The sequence below is a fragment of the Protopterus annectens genome, chromosome 7.part0 (genome assembly GCF_019279795.1).
Source record: "Protopterus annectens isolate FY-2018-M chromosome 7.part0, PAN1.0, whole genome shotgun sequence".
NCBI classification, from domain to species: domain Eukaryota; kingdom Metazoa; phylum Chordata; order Ceratodontiformes; family Protopteridae; genus Protopterus; species Protopterus annectens.
Window position 1 is genome coordinate 43,938,122 of NC_056739.1, and position 14,278 is coordinate 43,952,399.

The 14,278-nt window shown below is 38.0% G+C and overlaps 1 protein-coding gene across 1 annotated transcript in view; it reads right to left on the bottom strand.

Moving 5' to 3' along the window:
• The window catches only part of LOC122806230 (copine-8-like), a 4,689,459-nt gene that overhangs the window by 1,342,707 nt on the left and 3,332,474 nt on the right, over positions 1-14,278 (bottom strand). Inside the window, exon 16 of the mRNA XM_044076480.1 lies at positions 1,568-1,749. Coding sequence (XP_043932415.1) covers positions 1,568-1,749 — 182 coding nt within the window. The remainder of the gene's footprint in view (positions 1-1,567; positions 1,750-14,278) is intronic.

Below are 14,278 nucleotides of genomic sequence, written 5' to 3' on the forward strand. Positions count from 1 at the left end.
CATAACAAATAGATTGACTAACAGGAAGTGTGTTTGCATTTTCTAAAGGATACAAAGTCTGAAACTTAAATGTGTATCATTACGTGTCCTCAATCCTCAGTGTTTTCTCAGAAAACCACAAAATTTAAGAGGAACAGACCAAAAATATGAAGCAATAATGTGGACGTTCTGTGAAAATCTAGACAGCTGAGAGGTATGAAAGGTGAGTGTAAAGGTAAGGGACTGTGTTACACTACCTTTCTGACAGCACTTGCTAAAGTATTTTATGGCTTTGAAAGTCAGTAAAACACTTTGCATTTTCCCCCTTTTTTACTTTAACTGGTAGTACAGGGGGCACATAAAGCTCCATGCACTACAAAGAATTATGATCGTGTCTCTGATCCTAACCTACAGATACGTGATTTCAAAATGGATGCCTCTGGAGTTTTCCTCTTCAGGTAAATTTCTCAGTATCCATGTCTCGAACACGTAAGATGGTTAGGATCGATGGCCCAATCATACTCCACTATATTTGTCTTTCTCTGTCTTGTAGAACATGAGAATAACTTTGATGTCACAAGTACGGGGGTTATAACCTCAAACAGGGGGAAGGAAAGACAGATGGACAAACTTATCATGACTACAATAAATATTTCTTTTCAGTGTTTTAATATCTCAGTAAAGCAAAGAGAGGATAAATGCAATTCCTTACTGTAAATATAAGCCACTATGTGTGCCAGACTATATTTTTATTGAAGCAGTCCAGAATGCATCAGTAGTTTATAAAGCTCAGCAGTTATATCAGCAAATAACAGCTTTCTGTCTGAACATCACAAACTTTTTTTTTTAACTCTAAATTAAAATATTCTGTTTTGCATTGTTGCTAAAACTTGTGCATGTACATCTAGTAATTCATCCTATTATACTGTCATTACATCTGGTGTAAGTGAAAGTAGGTATTGGTGAAATATCATTTAAAACATGAATAGCAGAAATCTTCAGAGATGTGAATCATTATTACAAAATGAACTGTGTAAACAGTATCTGAAAAAACTAAAAGTGAGATAAATATAAAATGAAAATGTGAGAATTAACAGCCTCCCCCAAGAGGTGACATTTTCTCTTCAGCTAAGCAGCATCACTGATTAGTGCAGAGTGCATCTGATACAGCTGAGGCAATGCATATATTTAGGTTAAATGTGGTGTAAAATTTGTTTTCTAGTCTATGAAGATCCACAACAGCTCTTTACTGCTACGAGTATTTGCACAAAAAAAGACACAGCTAACCTTTCAGCTGCAGCTGTCTTCCTTCATTCGGCATTGTGTTCCTGTTAATTGCTTAAAATGCTACTGTGAAATGACAGTGATGGGGTCACAATAGATAAGGACTTAAAGCAGATGCAATTTTAGGAGGGGGAGTATTGTTTTCATTTCAGATAATATCAACAACAGAAATGGTACAACATTAAATGAAAGGGGAGAAAACAGTAAAGGAAACAATGAATCTTGTTTATTAAAGCCACTAAAGGCTTTTCTAGCTATAAACAAAACTGCATACAAGTACAAATTAAAAGATAAAAGATCTCACCAAAGGGAATTCGTGGGAAACTCTTCCATCAGGGGGAATCTTTGCTCCAAATCCAAGGGCTGGAAACATCTTGTCACTGTCGTAATCCTGGATAATCTCACCAACAGCTTTCAGTGCCATGGCATAGGCATTCATTTGATAGGGGTTCATGTAATGTAATGACGTTGACTGAGATGGGTTACCTGCCAGACATAGGGAGACAGGAAATCTTAGTGATAAATACTTTTAAAAACTCAAACCTAAGTTTTTTTTTTCTTTTTAAATCAATACTACATTCCATTTAGTTTGGATGCATATAGCAAAAAACTAAACATTGACATTAGTAATTAATTTAAAGCAAAACAGCATGGAATTGTTAAACAGGTAAGTGTATAGTTATACCTAATTAAGTAACTAAGTAATAAGAGCTTCATTAAACTGATAGATATGTGTAGTCACTCAGGTTTAGGCAAGAAAAATGTTACTTTGTAAGTGTAACTAACATACTTTTCCCTAATGTACTTAAACCCCGTAACCTGGATACTACGGTATATATGGGCCAAGTTACAGACTTACTTAACCAAAGGATGGAAGTACTAAATCCATAAAACTAGATAAGGAAACAGATAAACTGTGGGCTTGATCCAGTGCGCTGCTTCATTCTCTGCAGGTGTACAGATTGCAATGGTAGACAAAGTAAATGATCAAAGTATTAAGGGAACACCATATTCAATGTTGAACAGCCATAATTTCTGCTGCACCGAGTAGTAACACAATATCATGTGACATGAATGCTGCACACAAATGGAAAAGGGTGATTTCAGGGCCTTGTAAGAATCTGATTTAAAACTAAGTAAAAATGCCCTGCAAATACTGATGTAGTGAAACTGAGCTTTCTGAAATGGTGTTTGTTGATCTCTCTGTACAGGAGGTTAAACTGTCAGCATATAGGTGCTAAGGACGAGATGACAACTAGTGAAGGCTCTGGACAGGGAGACATGACAGTAGTAAGGAAACAGCAGGCATTGGAGGTGGAGTAAGGACCAAGTTTATTTTCAGGCATTAAACTTATAGTTCTTACTTAATCACTAAGTATGCAGTTCAGGAGGTCATTAAGGAGCACAGCCCAAATTCCAAGTTGCCCTAATACACTGTCTAGTTACATCGCTTGCTCAAGATCACACAGTACTTAAATGAAAGTGGAAAGAATCAAACATTGCAACATTGTTACAGGAAGCTACTCGTTAACAAATTAGCTTTATTCCTCAGCTCTAACTGCCAGACAGTTTTTGAGGAGGAATGCTGATGACTCCCACTTAGGCCATAATGTCACTTTAGCGCATTATCTGGAAATGTACTTGCAATACACATAGGACTGTCTTGGTAGGAGTTATACTTTTTTAAATATTGAAAGATAGTTTAACCTTACACAAACAGTGCATGGAATGAATGTCAGTTTGCATATCCAACCATGTGCTACAGCCAGTTCATTATAATAACCTCTGCAGGGTCAGGCCATATGTGAAAGGAGCCAGCTTTGATCAGTAAAATTATCCACAAGACTAGTTGTTTTGGTGCCAAGTAACACGTGTCATATCCCAGTTTGTTGATTCCCCCAATAGGCCAAAACTCTTCATACTCCTTCGTTTTCCATGCCTTCTCCCATTTTCCCTGCACACTTCATCCTGCTTACTATAATTTCTACCCCCTTTAAGTTTCTGGAAGCTACCTTCCATGCCCATTTTATCACCTAAGTCTTTATACATATTTGCAAGAACTCTGCAGCCATCACAGTTCTTGAGGTCCACTTTAAAAGCCTCCTGCTATGCCTCGGCTAACACAATCTATTGATTAATTCTTCCCCTGTACAGTACTCAGCATTTCATTTATACTAAATTGTGACCACTACCCTTAAGTTCATCTTGGACTACAGAAAATGTTTTTCATCTTGTTTATATTCCTTTCCACCTCCACCTTATCCTCCAATTCTAAGACCTAACCTCCGCATAAAGGCCCACACACAGATCTTTGACCTCCCCCTCTCTCACTATGCCTGGTATAAAATACTCGATAAACACTAGCAAAGACCTCACAAATAGAGTTGGACAATCCACAGAAGTGCTCTACCTACCTCTTAAACACTAGACCCTGCTTACCCTGCCCATGAACCTGAATCTCCTCCAGAGTCCACAGCATGTCCATCTAAGGGCCTCATTAGATGGCAATATTTGTATTGTTATAAGCATGCTGTAGTATTAGACCACAGGGCCTTCATTATATTGTCATTCTTGGTTCATGATCTCATAGATTCATAGGCTCACGGGTAAGTAATAGGCTAGCTGCCCTTGTGGACTATTTTAAACTTAGCCAATTTCCCCTTTTGTGTTTGAGGTAACCTATCCCATTTGATTAGAGATTGGCCTTACTCATCCCATGGTCGATAATTATACATTATACCTAATGAGAATGACTGGAGTCATGCCATGGATAATTTTCACAGACTCAGGCATGGGATAAAGCATATAGGAGTTGCCTTTATCCATTAGTAGCACAGAGGCTGTTTCCCAGGCATAGATCTAAGTTGATCATACCGTTTTCAAACTGAAAAGCTAAAAACAGACATTTTCAGTGCTTTTTAGCTTCAAAAATATATATATTTTTACTTTTATTAATATCACATGTTAATATTTTATTATTAGAAGTGTGGTTTAGTCGTCATATCACAGGACTTCAATGATGATTTCATTGTGGGTCAGATGACGTAATGCGATCATACTAACTGCTTTTAAACTGAGTTTACTGTTTGAAACTTTTCTTCTAATGAAGTCCTGTTTGTAGTAAGAAGAAAGTGCTTAACATTTCTGCTATATTGAAAAGTTTTATGTAGCAGTGGTCACCTTTTTTTGATTCCTTAGCAAGTTTTTGAGAGGCTTGTTGTTTTTAAACCTGGTCATAGTCCCTAAGTACAACTTTGAGTCCCCTGTGCTTAGCTTAAGAGTTTTCCTTCTAGAAAATTTTTTTCTTGAATAAAAAATGCCCTCAGATCTTTGCTTTTTACACCTACTAACCACCTTGCCCTCTTTATGAAGTTTTCAAAACCCTTGCTTTCTAAATTTCAGTACTTTCCTTTCCCTTTTATTTAAAAAAGCTACACTTTAAAACTAACAGCTTCTGGAAAAGTGCCAATGTTTCTTCAAAAAAAATGAATCTTGATGTATGCTGCCATCCCCTATCTCTAGCCTTCAAAAATACCCATCACTTATCTTTATCTTCTGCCCCTAAAATACAATGCCCCATATCAAAACACATCCTTCATCTCACTACCCAGAAGTCTTCTGAAGATTGAGATCCACCAACACCCCCATATCCTATGACGACAAGAGGAAAAACTACTATCTTGCCTTCAACCACACCTAAAATAAAAGTAAGCCAATTGGCAAGCTTCCATGTCTCTACAACCGAGGACCTAATGCTTATATACAACAAAGGGGCTTCAGTCAAAAGAAATTACTGAGTACAAACCCCCCTCAGACAATGTAAGGCAAAGTGAGACAATATAAAGATACTTCTCTCAGAACTGGAAATAAGAATCTGAGAAGTATGGTACCTTTAGCTATAAATAATGCAGCTGACCTCTCCACTAACCTTTTACTAAATTAAATCACTACTATAAAAAGTACAGTCCCCAAGATGTAACCACTGAAACACAGGGTAGTGAAAAGTTAGAAATAAAATATCTCCATATCTGTACTATATCTGGCCTGCAGGACTGTGCAAAACCCTGACTGATGTAATGACTTGCAGGAGGCAGACATCAAAACTTTCAAAAGATTAACATGCATAATGGTAGAAAATTGCAGACTTCCATATAAAATGGTAGAAAATAGCATACTCTAAAGAAACAGAAATTACGTCATCCCACACAGGCTGCCTTAATAACCATCCTTGATTGGCACAGGAAACTACCAATATAAACTGACAACCCTCTCCATACTATAGGGCACAACAAAACAAGAAGATGAGACTACCCTCCACACCCCAGGAAATTGTTAGCAGTTCACAATGTGGCTTTGGTAAACTAATATATCTACAATACATTGCCACAAAACACTGGGTTTTCAACCAATGTTTCAACTAAAGTATCAATACCGTGGTATAGCCCAATACCGTGGTATGGACCAGTGAAGCATCTCTTTATCCATCATAAAGAAAAAGAATACAAGCCCGAGAACAAATGGGCAGTTTAAGTGTAAAGGCAACCCTGAAATCACAGGAATTAAAGTAAAATGAAGTTAGTATGCACACACACACACACACACACACACACACACACACACACACACACACACACATTGTACACACACACACCAGGGGCAGCTCATGCTATTGGATTGCAGGACTGCAGTCCCCCAGCTGTAAAATGAAAAAGAACAGAATTTGTAAAACTAGCTGAGAGTCCCGGAACTGCACTTGCGTGCTCAGCGAGTTCCTACCCAGACTGCCATCTAAGCAGTCTGGATTACAAATAGAAAGCATCAGGGTACAAATGCTCAGACGTCTATGCAGTTACAAGCAACATAGACTAGAAGGAGAACAGACTGCAACATCTGCAGTCTAGATAACAACTCACTGCTGCAGTTCAGAAGCTGATGCTGCAAGGGGGGACTGGGACTGATATTCTCATTGGTGCTGCAAGGTTGCGTGTGTGTGTGTGTGTGTGTGTGTGTGTGTGTGTGTGTGTGTGTGTGTGTGTGTGTGTGTGTGAAATGCCCAAATTAAATATTCTTGGTGGCTAGAGTTACTCAGGCTCAAAGAGCCCAAATTCCCTACCCACCACCACTGCAGATTTTTGTCTTATATTTTTATTCTGTATCTGTTCTGTTTTGTGCCTCATAAAATCTTTGGTTTTCTGGATTTCTGTAATAAATAATGACAGGCATTTGAATTTCAGACATCATATTCTTCAGAAAATACATATAACACTACACAAAACCTTTTATTCTAGCAATTTTCTAAGTTTATCAGATCAATATTTGAAAATTGTCCCTATTTTTGGGGCTGTATTCCCCCATTATTGGCTTTGTCCAAGTGTTTTGTGCTAAGAGGTTGAGAGCTATGGTGAGAACTGAATTTACTAAATGATAGCCATTTAAGTTTCAGTCTTCGTGTCTTTCAAGAAACAGATTATGTGGCATAGTGGTATGTTGTTCTGACTGTAGTGCATAGGGTCTTGGATTCAAGACTTGGCAGTGAAATGCCTGGTGGAGACATGACATTTTATTCTAGCAACTTTCCAAGATTACACAAGCAAAGATTAAAATGTGTCTCTGTTTTTTGGGCTTTTGTCCCCCCCAATAAATTTTGGCTTTTTTCAGATTAATTTGTGCTGCAAAGTTGAGAGATACAGTTGAACTAGCAGGCTATAACTCATACTACACTTTTCGGACATGTAACCTGGACCGAAACACCAAAGGCAGAGGTATGTCCATATTCATTAAGGATATCCACACCTCCAGGCTAGTTACTCAGCATAATGCATCCGAGGTTATCCAAGTGCAACTAACTCCGGGCAAAACTGCAATCCAAATTGTAGCGTGCTACAGATCCCCCACCATGCCCCAGGATTCCCACTCCTCTTTTCTTGATGTGCTGGAAAATATAAGGGTACAACAAAACACCCTAATAATGGGTGACTTCAACTACCCCACCATTTACTGGGAAAACTACTCGTGTACCAACTCTTTAGCTCAATGCTTTCTGGAATTCATAAACTCCAATGCCCTGGATCAACTTATCCTTACCGTACCAGGGGCAACAATATCTTAGACCTAGTCATTACCAACACAAGTGACTGGTGTTCCACACCTGAAGTCAACTCCTCGTTGGTCCGATCCAACCATAAGCTAATCACCCTTGATATCCACATCCCGCCCCCACCCCCCATTAAGGAAACCGCGGTAATAAATTTCTCTAAAGCAAACTTCATGCTTCTTAAGACAAAAGTGGTGAACTTCATGACACTCATGCAGATGGACAATGCAGTTACCTCATCATAAAAGGGTTTTCATCTAGGAAAAAAAGAGGTCATTGTTCCCCTCTACTCGACATTCATTAGACCCATTATAGAGTACAACGGCCCTTTTAGAATGTACCTCACAAGACATCTGCAGCAGCTGGAAAGGCCACAGAACTACCTCACAAAGAGGATTACTGGCCTCAAACAAATGCCCTACACTGACAGTCTCAAAAAACTCCATCTTTACTTCGTAGCATATCGCCTACTCTGAGGTGATCTCTGCCTAACATATAAAGCTATGTCAGACCCAAAGCTATTGGACATGCTACACCTAAATAAATCCCAATCCCTCTGAGCTACATGCTCTAGGGACCTAGACCTTGTCACCACAATAAACAGGACATGTTGGAGGGATAGATTCCTGTCCCAGAGACATCCCATACTCTGGAACAGGCTACTCATCTATGTCAAGCAAAGTTCTTCATTAGTACTCTTCAAGAAAAATCTTTGTAAGTGGATGGGAAATAGGAAATACACCCCGGGGATCACTTCTGTGCTCTGCTCGACAGTGGCACAGGAAAATAACTTTCTTGGGTGGCGTAAGCCAGGGAACCTTGTTGGCTAGGCTTACGTAGGCCCTTGGGCCGATAGCCTAGTACCTACCTATGACTGTCAAGTGGATTTTACAGGGATCTGAGAGCTTCATGGGAAGAGAAGATTAGTGCTGCTTATGCCGAGTCTGCTTGCATTGTTAATAGCATAACAAGTTGAATACTTGATTTTGATGCAGAAGGCTATGAGTTCTACTCTCACAGTATTTAGATGCGTTGCTGACACTGTATTGTGTTGTACTTTTAAAGGGGGTGGATGCTGCAGTCCTGAGAATGTACTCTTTGGAAGAGATACCTAGTAACTATGAACCTGTTATCAGTTTGCCATCCATTCCCTATTGCAATATTACTAGCTTATCATTTTTTTAATGTAACATAGGCAATTTATTCCTCAAGGGCAACAGGCACTTTATTTGTAGATGAAACAATGACATATAAAGTTGTCTGCTAGCAGCAACCTCTTCATTAGTTACAGATCTCTTTAATGTGGAATTATTTAGATGACTTTTACTTCTGCAGAGATTGTGCATATTTACTGATACTGTTGGTTTTCCCAACATAAAATCAGTGACATATTTATGTTGGGAAAACCAACAGGACACTGAAAGACAGAATATGAGAACATGTGTATCATATTCGTAAAAAATCAGAACATAATGCATTGGCGAAGCATGTCATTAATACCAATGATACACATTAGTTTAAGTTTAGAGTTTTGGAAATTATTCCCCCTAGTATTCGTGAAGGTGATATTCGCAATCATACTGAATACAGAAAGAATATTTGGATCATTATGCTTAGAGCAGACAGAGGTAAGGGTCTAAATGAGAGAGCGTCTATTAAGCCACTACTTAAAAAAGCATAGGAAGATGAAATAACTCAATAATGAATAAACGTATAGGTACTCATTACTCAGGATATATTTCTAGGCTGAATTAATTTCATGATTTATTTAAAATATGTTTCAGATATTATTATTATATTCATGTTTATATATTTTGTTTTGCATACAATTTTTACATATTTATATATATATATATATATATATATATATATATATATATCTTTTATATATTTTTAGTTTATACCTGATTATTCTGCAAGTAGAATTGATAGAATACTCTTGCTATATGTCTTTAGAAATATATAATGAGATATCTTTAAAATGTTGTAGTTTGTTAATTGAGAGAGAGAGAGCTGATTGGGCTCTTGTGATTTGAATGTGCTATTTAAATAGAATTTTAGATGAATTTGACTCATGTTGATCTGAGGAAGCTAATCTAGCGAAAGCGCTTATCAAGTCAATAAAAACGTTTTATTTTATGACAAGTTTTATTATTTTATGAAAGGTTAAGCTATTTTTGTGAAAGATCTGACTTGGTAGATGTGAAGTGACTACCTGCTTTGCTTCGTTGCCCATTGCACTTTATTGATTTTTTTGACTAATACTTCAGCAACGGAGCATTTATCTGACTGGCTGGCAGAACATTTTTTATCTTCGTTCTTATTATTTTAATTGTTTTATTAGGGTTGGGTATTTACGGGGAATCTTTTGCTACTTTATTCTATACTTCTTGAAGACTGGTTAAGTCGAGGTGCTAAAGAATAAACACTTTGGATCCTGTTTCCTGCCTGTGTGTGGTATTTCTTCTTTTGTGTTTTGCTATCTGGTGGTTTTGCAGGTGTTTATTGATTATCTGATAAGCTCAGGTCCGCCCCCTCCCAGTTCTTGGTTGGATGTGTTTGATTAGGAACCAGTTAAATCAACTGTCTACAAGCACAAATGTTTTTGTTACTGAATATTTTCACTGAGTGAGTCTGAATGCTACTGAAAGTGATGAAGCCAGATTGAAGCAATCACTTCTCTTAGATTTTCGCTTTTTTTTTTTGGGGGGGGGGTACTTATTGTCCACACAATCCTTTGTGTAGGATTTCTGCCACACAATTCTCCTGGCTGAACTATACCTCTAATCTGTCCAGATTTTTGCAGAATAAATAGATTTTTGATTCTTATTTTTGGTTTAGTCCTCATAAAATGTGGTTTTCTGGCAAATCATTTAGGAATGAAGTCACTTAATAATGATAGACATTGAGTTTCAGACTTCATACCTTTGAGAAAAATGCATGCTAAAGCAAGACCTGTTATTCTATCAACTAAGTTTATACAAGAACAATTTTTAGTACTATTTGTTTGTTCCCCCAATACATTTTGCCTTGTCCAGATTTCCTGCGTTAATAGGTTGAGAGGTATGCACAAATAAATCACTTTGTAGAATTAGGTATATCCAAACCTCTCAAATGTCCCTGATTTTGGCTCAAAATGTTGCTCTCCCCCTAATAATCCCCTCCGCAAAATGGCAATTTTGGAAGAAACGTGGAGGATTTACAATTAATAAGTAACTGTAATGATCAGTTACAAATTACTTTTATTTTAGAAATGCATGTAGATTCTCTTATTTTGTCAGCTGCTGTACTAATATTAAAAAAGTGTCCCTTCTTTGACAGGTTCTCAGCTGTACTGTGTGGCTATTTTATATTTTTGCATCACATTTTTGGTCTGTTTTTCATAAAATTGTGTTTTTCTGGCAAATTAGTGGCAAATCATTAAAGATTGACATTAGAAATTAATGACAGACATTTGAGTTTCAGATTTCATACCCTTCAGAAAATTCATACTAATGCAAGACCTACTATTCTATTATCTTTCTAAGTTTCTAAGAGCAATATTTAAAAATTGTCCTTATTTTTGGGCCTTTGTCCCACTTCTTTCTATGGCTTTGTCCAGATTTCTTGCTCTGAGGTTAAGAGGTATGACAAATGTGTCAGGGCCATCACAAGTCAGCCAGAGACATTTCAAATTGTGACATACTTGTTGCACCCCACTCCCCCATGTAGTGACTCTGGATGTGTCGAAGCAAGGCAAGGAGTAGTTATACAGTGTAAATGTGCAGAGTATCCCTCCTATCCAAGGTAGACAAGTACTAGAGTGGCTTTTCATCTGTCCTTGATTTTGCAGAATGTTCTGGTTTTCTGTCATATTTTTATACTGTTAATTTATGCTTCTTCTTATTCAGAAAATGCATGTTGTTGCAGTGCCTGTTGCTCTGTGTTTAAGTAGCAATGCTTTATTGACCATCAGGTAAGCTGGTCTGAGATTGCAAGATGCAAGTAAGTTTTAATAGGCAAACTGTTAAAAGAATTATCAACATTGGAAGCCTTTTTGTTGTTGCCATGCAGAGAATATTTACATAACTAGATAACGTATAAGCCTTACGTATTGAAATGCATATGACAGTATTTGTCATAAAGGACAGGATTACAGTATTTTTAGAAGCTCATTACATTTGTTGTAGACTTGCAGTCATCTTTGCAGGCTTTACCCGTAAACTAAACAGAATGTCAATCTATCATGTGTGATCCATAACCTGTGCAGTATTCCTTTAAGCAATTTATCGTGAGCTTGTTTCTTGTTTTCTGTTCATTTTTTACTTTGATCATGTTTTCCCCATGAAACAAGTAGATAGTTGTTGTCAGGCAGTAGGTCTTTTCTGGATATGAAACATTTTTATAAGTGGGGGTATCGCAGAGATTGCTACTTTCAGCATGTTACCTGGTACTTTTATAAAGCTGAAAATAAATTATAATTAGAACTGCAGTGCAGTGAGAAGTGGTTTGAGTTGAGTGCTGCTTGTTTTTTTATACTTTATTTCGACTGGCTTTTCAGTAATGTATTTAAAAAGTAATTTATTTTTTCATGCCTGACGACCTTTTTGTTTCCATCTAGAAGATATTAAGTAAGCTGTCATGTAGCCAATGCATTGAAATATTTTTTTTTTCTTCTCCACTTCATTTTGTCTTTATTAGACTTCCATAATGACAGTTTGGCACCCAGGGCAGTGTATTTAATTAAAGTCCCAGTTTTTGTGGTTTTGAGCATACCTCTTTCTAGTTGGCCACACCCATTCGGGTCTATATTAGATCAGCGGACACTGATTGATCGATCTTATGTAAGCAAAAGCTTACAATCTCGAACTGTCAGATCAGCAATTTTTTTCCTAGGGAAAAATATTGTTGATCCAAAACACATACACACAACACAAGCACACCAAACAAACAGAAATCCACACATATACACCTAACATCTGACACCTAACCCTACACTAAACTATGCACACACCACTAACTATCCACTTACCTTAACCCAAACCCTAACCCTATGGTCTGTCACTATCGCACACTCACCTCACCCGCTCCCTAACCCTAACTCACCTAAAGCTGCCCTAACCCACACATCCACACAATCGCACACATACCTAACCTGCACCCTAACCCTAACTCACCTAACCCACCCTAACACTCACATCCACACAATCGCACACTTACCTGAATCTGACCCGTAACTTTCTACCACAGCACTGAAAATACTGAAGCAACAGAAATGGACTACCAAATTCTTTCCCTAGGAAAAAATTTGGGTTTCTGTTGCTTCAATATTTTGAACATTCGCTTAAATAAGTTCGATCAATCAGCATTCGCTTGTTTAAGCGTTCGCTGATCTAATATAGACCCCACCCATTCCCATTGGCCTCACCCATTCAGCAGTCTCCTGCAGCCCCACTTTGATTGGAAGTCACCAGCCACCACTGACACACACACACACACACACACACACACACACACACACACACACACACACACACACACACACACACACAAACACACACACACAAAACATGGCTCAGCAGCCAAAAAATGTATGGAAATTACAAGAAACAGCAACAGCATCTCAGTAATATAGATGCCTGGTATACTGTTACAGCAGTGGGAACATGGCTGTCCATATCAGTCCAGTGTGGTACCCTGTACCTTTTCTACTGTCCCCCATTACCTTTGGGAACATGCAGGAAAGATTCCATCTGCTGCTGTTTGAAGCAGAAATTCACAGTTGTGTACCTTCCCCTCTAACTGTTCAAGTTTGGCAAGAATTAAATCCAGTCTACCCACAATATGGTTCAGGAGGTCATCTTTAATTAGGGTTGCACTAAGTCAGGTGGTCATCTTTAAACAGGGTTTCACTAAGTTAGGAGGTCATCTTTAAACAGGGTTTCACATGTCAGGTGGTCATCTTTAAACAGGGTTGCACTAAGTCAGGTGGCCATCTTTAAATAGGGTCGCACTACATAGTGTTAAAATGCTCTTTACTAGTGAGAAAAATTACATCAAAATGGTTAAGTGAGACAGAGACACACAGTAAGGCAGCCATATTCTCCAGGCTCCTTAAACAACTGTTGTTTTAATGTCTATAAACTTCATAACTGGTCTGCTTTTGAATGAGTTGCATATCTGACTGCTGACTCTTGAAGAAGAAACCCTTGGCATTTTGTGGGACCATTGAGCATTGCTCAGTAAATATAAGTGCACAAAATGTGGTAGCTGCATTTTATTGGGTAATCTGTAGTACTGATATTACAGCTCTCTCTCCTTGTTATTGTCTTTTTACATGAAGTGCCCACAGCAGAAAGACAAAGCCGGCTTATAGTATTTTTTTGAATACATGCACAGGTATGTATTTATAGGTTCATAGGACATTACTAGGCTAATGGCTCAAAAGCCCTTAAAATTCTGACCAATTTTACCCATTTTTCTAGCCCTGGGGAAAGATAACAAGGGTCAGCAAGTGGGTTTTGACAATTAATACAGACTGCCTCTGTTCATAAGGGACATGGGTAAAACCTCAGGAGTGAATTTGCGATTTCCTATCCATTGGTCCAGATTGCACTTGTAGATGGTCAGGGAAGGGCTCTGCTTTATTTGAATAGGAAGCCTATTCCAGAGGAGGGACAATCTCTGGGACAGACATCTGTCTTTTCAGCGTGATCTATTCATGCCAGAGATCAGGTTAAGATCCTTGGAGTGGGTATCCCCTCTTCCAGTTAGTTTTGCTAATATGAAACTTTTCCATCAGAGCTAGGCCAGAGACATCCTTGTAGATCAGGCATAGATCACCCCTTCAGTAATCACTAGGAAACTGGATACAGTGATAGAGTTTTTAAACAGTCCCCATATGACATGTTGGTTATACCCTTTAATTTTTTTTAGTGAGAA